The 10,276-nt window shown below is 40.8% G+C and overlaps 1 protein-coding gene across 1 annotated transcript in view; it reads left to right on the forward strand.

The window, feature by feature from the left end:
* The first annotated feature begins 22 nt into the window (after nt 1–22).
* The window catches only part of LOC144537064 (uncharacterized), a 142,183-nt gene continuing 131,929 nt past the window's right edge, over nt 23–10,276 (forward strand). Inside the window, 2 exon segments of the mRNA XM_078280481.1 lie at nt 23–63; nt 65–174. Of these exon segments, the coding sequence (XP_078136607.1) occupies nt 38–63; nt 65–174 (136 nt within the window). The 5' untranslated portion in view covers nt 23–37.

The raw sequence follows: 10,276 nt of genomic DNA on the forward strand, positions 1-10,276 counted from the left end.
ATTGGATCAAATGAAAGCCAGTCACCGACATCGATCTATGATTGGAACAGAGCTTATCCGGGGCGGAGCCGGTTAGTCTGCGGCCAAAGAGCGCATACTCGGATGGGCGGATCGTAGCGGTGACAGCGACGCTCGCAGACTCCCGACAAACTGTCAAAAAGCAGACAACTAACGGTGAGTCGCGTTGAAATATGAACATTGTGTTGTACTCGCTTTGTGTGGTAACGTGTGCTGTTTGCATAGAGCGTGGAACAAGTGGGCGGACAGCTGGAGTCTTTGTAGCAGTGAAATGACGGTGATTTCGGATGAGTGATCTCACAGCACGCATCACAGCGACGCTGTAGTGGTGTAGGATAATGCTGCTTTCAGGTACTCCTCGGAAACTCTTGCTTTCGAAAAGCAGTTGGCTGAATACAGGAATGTACTTGCCCATTCTTTAAATTTAAATTGGTAGCCAAAGTCTCCCTGATAACACTGACTATAAACTTTTACCGTTATATTTGGGCTACTACGTAGGTAGGTGGGTGGGTCACATGCAACTGGATACGGTCCTTCCGATATTCCCGACAGCGCTCGAGGCAGCATGGGTGCGCACTGTGAAGTTGCACTGTCACAGCAGACAGAGGAGCAAAGTTATGCAAGCTAGCTCGAATCTGTCCGTCTCTGCGTTCGCTCCGTCCATTTATTTACAGTTTATTAGTAGGACTGAACAGCAAAGGTACTTGTTGTGTGGGTTCTGTGTTTATATTAGGCTACATACTGTAGTTGAGCTCTAGGCTATACTTAACTGTGCATGCATAGACTTTTTCCACATCCCATATTACAATAATATTTTTATTTATGGATGGGTTCGTAGGCCTAGTAACGGTAGTGCATTATTTGTCAGTGCAGTCTGATTGATGACACATCAAATCTAAAGAGTCACATAGAGCTCAACAGTCCCGCCCCTCCTCTGAGAGACCTTGGCTTCTGGAAGTATATTTCCCATTCATTTCTCCCATTGACGTCTGGAAAAATCCGTATATAAAGAGTTTTAGACCATGTCTTAGGCTAACCAGACATGACTGACTCATAAGCATACAACATATCATTTAGAGTGAAAAAACAACAGAAAATCCCCAAAAAAGTCAAAGGTACAAGACTGTGTACATAGTTTCATTATCGAGCGAAGGAAGTACTCATCCCATAAACCACCGCGCACCACTGAATAAAGGAAGCTAATGTTAGTTTAGCTAACAGCTAATTCGGCTAACCGCTAGCAGAGACAGCATGTAATAACTTTAAAAGACCCTCAAAATAAAACCTGAAAATAACGGTTAACATATATAACGGCTGTTACGTCAGCTGTAGCCGGCTTTACCCAGTGTTAAGTTTGAGTTAACGTTATTTTAGACTGAATCAAGCTGTCAGCTAGCGGTTAGCAGAATTAGCTGTTAGCTAAACTAACGTTAGCTTCCCGGCGGAGGCTAACGGCAGAAGCGTGGAACAGATCGTGATTCGTGCAGTGTCATAAATCCTCGTAAAACAGGATTATCATCATGCGTATGATGGATCGTGGAGGCAGCACAGATCGGGTACTGACCCCCCCCCCAGCATGAGTTCCACCAATCAGAGGCATCACTGTAGGATTGTGGGATTGTTCAGGATTGTGGGTAATGAAGTACTTATCCAAGACATAGCGAATAAAAGACATTTATCTCAAAACAAGGTTGGTGCCCCATGAACTTTCTCATTTGCAACGGCGACCAGGCTAAGACGTGGATAAGCGTGCAAGACAACGTACAGTTTCACATTCAATACAATACAGGAATACAGAATACAATGGGCTACAGATCAAGTAGGCATTACAAAGCCGGCGCAAAGTGAGGTGTAAGTAAGTCGATGGATATGCGAAAGTGATATGGTAATAACCCAATATACATGAATAGACAGTCTATATCACTGCTGACATGTAGTAAAGAGTCAAAATACAGTTAGTGCAAATTGTGGTCTAGTTACTGATGTAGATCAGTTTAGGGCTGAAACGATAGTGAAGAGTCAATATACAGTTATAATATACATTATAGCACATTTCCCACAGAAATTGATGTTGTAAAGAGGAATCACACCAGAGAGGATTGTCCCTCTCCCTCCCTCCCTCCCTCCATCCCTATCTACCTCCCTGTCTCCCTCCTTCTATCCAGATTACTCTCCAATCCTCCCGCAGCCAGATTACTGAGTGGGAAATAAGAGGTGGGACTGATCTAAGGCCCTGAATTCATTATGGACCTGATCCAATCGCTAAAATGTCACGTTGCTTCGCTGTTAGCTGGCCAAAGTGATCAGGTATTAGGCCTGAGGATTTGACAGTTATCAAACAGGGCACAGCCGTCGCTCACTGTCATACCAACTTTTCCCCAGAGTGGCTGAAATCAACAGCTACAGTATGTCTCTGTAAAATATCACAATGTGCAGAGATGACAGAGATGAAGCATTCTTCTCTGCCCAGGGATCAATCCCCGCGTTATTATGGAACCCACGTAACTTCCAGGAAAGGCCCGCCCTACGAAGCAGCTCCATTGGTTGGGGTTAGGCACTGACCTCGAGTGGTTAAGGTTAGGATAGCCGATTGGTCAGGGGATAGGACCTGAACAAATCTGGTTACGTTACCTCGCGTAAGGATGGACGCCTGGCCAATAGTAGTGTGTGAATGCTAGTGAAAGGCGGGCCTTTCCTTGAAGTTGCATGGGTTCCATAATAATGCTCAAACCCCCCCTGAAATTCCTGCTTACCATTGGCTGGATCTCGCTGTGCTACCCTAATGTCTTTACAGAGAAAACGCAAACTTCAGTAGGAGCGAAGAGCAGATAAAAGTCCTGTACGGCCACCAGAAGCTCTTATTTTGAAGGATACATATATCAGCTCATATGACTTCATTTTACTGTAATGGTCCAGTGTTTGTTGGTGTCGAGGTCATACATTTTCCTAGCAGGGAGCTGGGAGTCTGATGCTGCACGTATTTGCAGTCTTCAGTGTTCTGTACTCAGTTCTGTATGGTGGAGGCAGTTGTTGAGAAATCGACTTACTGGTTTGCAAAGTTAAGAATGATTTGAGAAATGTACCAAAGCGACTGAGAAAAACTCTAAGAGGAAAAACTACATTGAAAAGCATTCACTGCAACCGCTTTAATAGAAATACCACAGCAGGACTGGTGCCACTTACAGCAGCTATTTCCAGTGATGAAAACGTTGAAAAAAAAAAAAAAAGAGGAACATCTGTTTTATCCCCTAACTATTTTATAAATACATCAGCCCAACTTTTCAGATTCTACTACATTACCACTCTTTCTTGCCAATATCAAATACCACTCTCAGTAGTTTTATAGTTGTGGACAGTTTTGGATTCTGGGAAAAACTTCTGCACTGCAAAGGTGAAATCAGACTTAATGGCCTGTCGTTAAATCTTGTGTTTAATGCAGCATGCAAAACTAAACTTAAACTATCTGTGATTCTCACTAGGGCTGTCCCTAACGATTATTATCATTGTCGATTATTTTCTCGATCGATAGATTAGTTGTTTTGGTCTCTAAAATGTCAGAAAAGGGTGAAAAATGTCGATCGGTGTTTCCCAAAGCCACAGATGACGTCCTCAAATGTCTTGTTTTGTCCACAACTCAAAGATATTCGGTTTACTGTCACAGAGGAGAGAAGAAACCACAACATATTTTTACAATCAAAGCGATTAATCGATTATCAAAAATACCTGGCGATTAATTAAATAGTTGACAACTATTTGATTCATCTTCGCAGCTCTAACTCTCACTGATGTTGGTGGATGACATTTGCTGTAGCTGAATGTATTTTTATCCAAATGGCCAGCTGTGTAACAAATGACCCACTTTCAGGACGAATTGGACAAATGATCAGTTAAGCATCCGTGCCAAAATCTAATGTCAGACGTTATCCTTGAACCTTTGGTTAGGGAGGAGGGTAATTGTAGAGTTGGTGGGATGGTTGGTCATGTGGTTGCTCATAGAAACCAAAAGTGAAAGAAAATACAGCACACAACACTTAACCTTACCCACTGGTCAAGTTTCCCTCAGTAGGTCATTTGTATAAAGTGCCTTTAGCAATAATGTCCATGCAGCCACTTCCAGATAGGGAATGGATGAGTTTGTGTCCACGTTGTACAGTATTTAATCAAATAAAAGGTCAGCAGTGGAATTGGATCTCACTGCTGAACCTTTGTGTGGATCCCCTACTAAAACAGCTGTATGGGAACCACAGCAACCATGCAGATCCAGACATACTGTAAATTCTATACAAGTGTGTGTGTGTGTGTGTATATATATGTTCTTCTTGTTTAACTACATTGGTGAGGTCTATACAGTATACTTGTGGGGTCCGGACAGCTTTGTGGGGCCAAAATGCTGGACCCCACAACTTTAAAGGTCTGTTTGAGGGTTAAGACTTGGTTTTAGGATTAGGGTTAGAATGAGGTTCTGGTTAGGGTGAGGTTAAGGTTAGGCATTTAGTTGGGATGGTTAAGGTTAGGGTAAGGGGCTAGGGAATGCATTATGTCAATGACGGGTCCCCACAAAGATTGTGAAATGCACTGTGTGTGTGTGTGTGTGTGTGTGTGTGTGTGTGTGTGTGTGTGTGTGAAGTTTAGACTACAGAGATGATGAACTGTTACAGTAAATGAGACTGTGTGGTGGAACTGTTTTACAGCATATTTATGTCATTTGGACAACACTTTATGTTCTGATCCTGACGTTATGTTAATTTTGCACTAAAGTTCTTAATAAAACGAGAAAATACTCTTCAAAGTACTCTTTGTTTGTTAAGCATTAAATTCACACAGGAGTAAACACAAATAGGCTTATCATGTGGTTATTTTATATAGACTATTTATTGAATGACCAAAAAAATCTGCTGTGTTGTGATAGGCTATATTTCGTTTCCAAGACATGAAATGAAGATTTTGTTTAAGGATCAAAAAAGTATCTATTTTTGTCCAGTGTAGGTGCTCATTGTCTATAAATCGATATGCAGGGAAATCTGTTCCGCCAATTTCCCCCCACATTGCAGGGATAAGCCCTGTTGGCTGTCCCTTCCCCCGTCTGTCATGGCATTGCCATTGCAAGGGTGAAAAAACGCAAGGCAGGAATGTTCCTGAATGTGTCTGCAACTAGCGTTGCATGAAAGGTTTTCCAAGTAAGTTACAAGGAACTATGTGTGAAAAAGGCTTAAAAACAACACATTTATATCAATTAATAGCTTATTATGATGCATGAAAGACAATTGGTTTTAACCCTTTTTTATAAGCAGTAGGAGGTAGATGTACATCATCACTGATTGGATTAAATGTCATAATAATGTTCCCACTTCATCATGAGTCCAATGGAAAGCATCTAATGTAGCCAAATGTAGAAAGTAAGTCATAAATTATATTATTTTCACTAGGGTTCAGGGACGAAGATAATAGGTTAGATTGGCTAGCCACTGAGGAAAATATTCTCTTAATATTAGACATAACTTTTTGATGAAGAATTTGTATTGAAGCTCCTTCATTTATCTGTGTCACTACTGGATTGACAGTTTTCCCCCTCTGTATATTTAGCATTTGAAGGATGATCACACAGACGGATGTTTGTATCCTGGCTTTACACTGTCTAGCTTTGGGAGGAATCATAATGCTCTTGTATTATGTATTTTTAAATGGTATTCTGTTTTAATATAATCAGGCCATGGCAGAAAGAAAGTCCAGAATGCCATCTTTCTTTCCAGAAAGTTTCAAGTAGGAAAACAAAGAGTTATTTCAAAAGCTGTTACATCCTTTGAATATGTGGGGTTTTGTTTTCCAGGAATGTGATGAGACCGATAGAGGATGATGAGGGGCACAGAAAGGACTTTTTTTACTCTATTCAAAGTTGTTCCGTCTGTTTGTTCAACACAAAGGGCAAAAATGAGAAAACCTCAGAGTAGAATGACCTTCTGCTACCTTCTGTCGTAAAGTTTCTATTTTTATCCAGTTGACCGACGCCAAAAATGAAAAGGTGATCAGTCAGGTGGTTGATTTGTACATACATACAGTACTGAATGAAGTGACCCATTAGCATGTTAGCTTTCAGGAAATGTTTGTGTCTTTTAGAGCAGCTGCCAGTGTGGCATTCATTTCGGTTTTAGGAAAAAATAAAAAGTTCAATGTTTAACTTTTATGGTAGCACCATAAAAATGGAAAGTTGACTGAACGCTTCTAGGCCATTGGTCATCTGTATTTATCGAGCTCTTTTGGCCATGTTACAGTCCATGCCCGCTTCAAATGATGAAACTAGCAGTGTATTAATATTACCCGGAGGTACAAGGTTTTACTGAAGAACTTTCTTGTGCACCAGTCAATCCTAAAAACTAAATATGGAGCTTAATCCCAGATCAGATGTACAGCAAAGGGTGTTACATTTATTGTCTTGTGTGTGACTGTAATGTTGCATGTATGCTTAAATCTTTGTCTGAGTTAATATTGCAAATGTAGCTGCTGGGATGCAAGAAAAATGTCAGACTTGTTCTGACAAAGTATTATCATATCAAAAGCATAATTGATTGTGATATACATATTTTCAGCATAGAAATGAAAGGACTTTGTCACGTCAATACATATAAATGAAGGAAGGAAGGAAGGAAGGAAGGAGCCGAACTAATAGGTTCCTAGAGTTACTCAGTTGGAAAGATCCTAAATTCTTCTCAGCCTGTGGAATGTCAATTGACTGGAACTGCTAGCCATTGACTCCCATGTCTTCTTGCCTCCCACCCAGATACTTAAAACAAACTTGATAGATAATCTGCTGCAGTTTCCTCCTCTTCTTTTCATGTCTGCCCACAATGACTTGGAGTCATAATTCCTCTTGAAACATGTCAAATAATATCCTCTGCTATTATATGACCTTGTATGTTGAAGCTTATTTGGGAGTTTTCCAGGTCAAGGAAGAGTCAGGGTTCAAACTGGGGTGCAGGAAAGTCCATCTCTGCTCCACAGTCGGGTCCAGGGTTGTCCTGACTGTAGCAGGATACTCTCCTCAAGGAGCAGGCTGCTCCATCCCAGCCTCTGTCTAGGTCCTCTAGGAATCAGGAAGCTGAGGAAATCCATCATCCATTTTGCCAAACAATGCTGCTGCTGAGGGCAGTTTAGTCTGGGACAAGGACTGCATTATTATCCTTACATAATAATGCTCCCTTATATTTGCCTGAGCCCGTTGTTAAGGTGCAGCATGGTTATGCTTTGTGGCCCAGATTGGGGGATGCTTGATAGAAGCGTTGTCTGTCCACATCTAAAGGTAAAAGTGTTTATAGCTGTTCCAAATGACCTTACAGTACTTGCAAGTTGCAATAATAGTTCAGTGGGTGCACACTTTCATAGGTCCTAAATTTCATTGCGGGTATTGGGCATAGTTTCATCAAATCCCGCAAATCTAGCTCTTATAGTACAGGAAATTATGATGGGTTAAGAACACCCATCTTAAATGAAATGTCTGTTCAAAATCCTGAAATGTTTTGGTGGACTGATGACGGCAATGCCGAGTGGTCGTTTAAATTGAATGTATATCAGTTGGCGACCTCTGTCTCTAAAGCAGGGGAAAAACAACAAGAAGGTTTATTTGTTTTAAATAATGTAATTTATGTTGCTATTCTGGTATCTGGTCCTTTGCTGTAAACAACGGTGTCTTGCAAGCCTGTTTGGGCTGGGCATATTTGTTTTTTATGCACGACACAATAATAAAAATGATTTTATCATTCATTCAGTCTTACTGTGACCATAGCCTGTTGATTGTGTACGATTGAGCGACTGCCATGTAATTAGTGAGACCATATGTACCAGGTAGGCCTGCACGATTAATCGTTCATAAAATTGCGATCTCGATTCACCCTGTTCGCGATTTAAGTTTTAAATGACTTCGATTTATTTATTTTTGGCTTTTATTTTGATAGGACAGCTGAAGACATGAAAGGCAGGCAGTTAAAGAGCGTGCTAAGAAATCATTCTGTTTTTGATACTGTACTTAAATTGGCAGTTGACAAACTCCATTTCTCTAGAGACTGAAGCTGCAGCATGTTGATTGACATGTTTTAATGATGTAAAGACATGTTCAAGGAGTTCAGATAGAGCCTGTATCAGGGCCATATTTAGTTCAATGTGTTATGTCACTATTTTTAGTAGCCTACTGAACTTAAATGGCCAGTATGTACTTCATTTGATTTATTCATTGAAGCCTCTATTTTTACAGGCTTGGGGTGATGTGCAATGTGCTCTAGGTGCCAAAAAAATCTATGTTTGGTACTGCCAATTTGTTTTGTTTTGTCATGGTTCATGTGTGCAATAAAAATAACACTTCGTGAGAAACAAATTGTGGCAGAGAATCGTGATATCAATTCTAAGCTAAAAAATCGTGATTCATATTTTTCCCTGAATCATGCAGGCCTAGTACCAGACATCTTGACCCAGGAAGAGCATTTATGATCTGCAGTGATCAATACTCCACACAGTAGTAAATGGCTCCAGTACAGCCGGTAATGCTTTCCATTAGTATCAAACTGGCAGTGAATGGTGAAACACGTTATGTTTACTGTGAAATCAGTGTAGTTGTAAAAGCTGGTGACTGATTGATGTTGATTGTATTACAGAGCTTTTAATTCCCTGAACTGGATTGGTTGTGATTCAGATGTTTTGTACCAAAACATCAGTTCTACTCAAGGGGGTAAGCTTCTCCTCGGAACGCGTACCTCCTATGGCACCATTTTGATGCTAAAAAGCCATCACCTCCCGTTAGCATCCCATTGACTGCCATTCATTCTGACGTCACTTTGACAGAGAATAACTTTACATCTGAAGCGTTTAAAGACTCTATGTGTCCGTTGTTTATTTCTAAAGAAACACAGCAATGTATAAAAGGCTCCATTACCTTGTATTAGGGCTGTAGCGATACACTAATCTTACGATACGATACACGATATTCAGCTCACGATACGATATATATCACGATATTTAGCCAACGATACGATTCAATATAATTCGATGCACTTACATTATTTTCTGAAAGATTTAAAGGGGACAGTGATATGGTGACATCTTGTGAGTGTTCCATTTACTTGGATTTAATTAATTGAACTGAAAACTAAAAACATCAATTACACAATATATGTCTCTGACAGGACAGAGAGTCTACAGCTTGCAAATGCTGGACAAAATGAATCAAAGATGTGTTGAGAAAATGAGTTCCATTTATTGAAAGCAGTATTGCAATTAACAATGGAGAGTTAAAAAGTGCAGCAAGTGGCCTGTTCTGAACAGTTTCTTTGACAGCTTTTTTTAGCTTGACACTGAACATATGAGGTAGCCAGTCTAGCCACCAGGTAAGTAAACATCGCACCATGGCTTCTCCTCAGAACACACCGAAGAAACGCCGACTTGAGCGTACGCTCTGCGCGAAACGTAATACGTCTCCATAGCAGCAGGCGGCGCTGCTCTGTATTGTTTCCATTAACAGTCCGATTGTTTCCCAGAAAATGAAAACCGGCAGCTGATTGGACAAACGCGTCACGTGGTTCTTTTTTCTCCGGAAATTCACAGCCAGACTGTCATGGCGGCTCGTTCAGAATACAATCTCATATTTTACTAAAATAGTTCACCGAAACGTGTCTCTGAAAACATTTTAAGCGAGAAATAGGCCGTGCAGTTGCTGAATCTGTCTTCATTTCAGATCAACAAAGGTCAGTTTCAAAGATTTTCGTCAGATTTTGAGAGGCTCATCCGCTCGCCGTTACCGGGTGAGTCCCGACTGCCCTGCAACGCGAACGGGGGTAAACACGGGGGATTTGAATGGAACTTATGTATCGATAGTCGCGGCTTAAAAATCGATACTTTCTTGGGAAAAGAAAATAGCGATTTATATCACAGAATCGATACAATTGCTCAGCCTTAGCGTGTGGTGGGCTAGCTAGCAGGGTAACATAATGTGGGCTGTGTGCAAACTTTCTGATTTATAAAAGAAAGTTTTGCAATGAAGAATGAAGGGCTACTATCTGCATGTTAACCAAAATATATACAAAATGAAACATTCACTCAGTAATATTACATAGAAGCGTGTAGTCCTTTGGCTCAGCCAGTTGGCAGTAGTGTGGGCTGCACATGATGAGAGAATGTGCTGTGCAAGCAGACTGTTGTAATTTGACTGAATTCCTATTTATTGGGATGCTGGCCAATTATCTGTACGCGTGATAGAAGAGGTACAACTCAGTTAAAT

The sequence above is a fragment of the Sander vitreus genome, chromosome 22, assembly GCF_031162955.1.
Source record: "Sander vitreus isolate 19-12246 chromosome 22, sanVit1, whole genome shotgun sequence".
In the NCBI taxonomy this organism is placed as follows: Eukaryota; Metazoa; Chordata; class Actinopteri; order Perciformes; family Percidae; genus Sander; species Sander vitreus.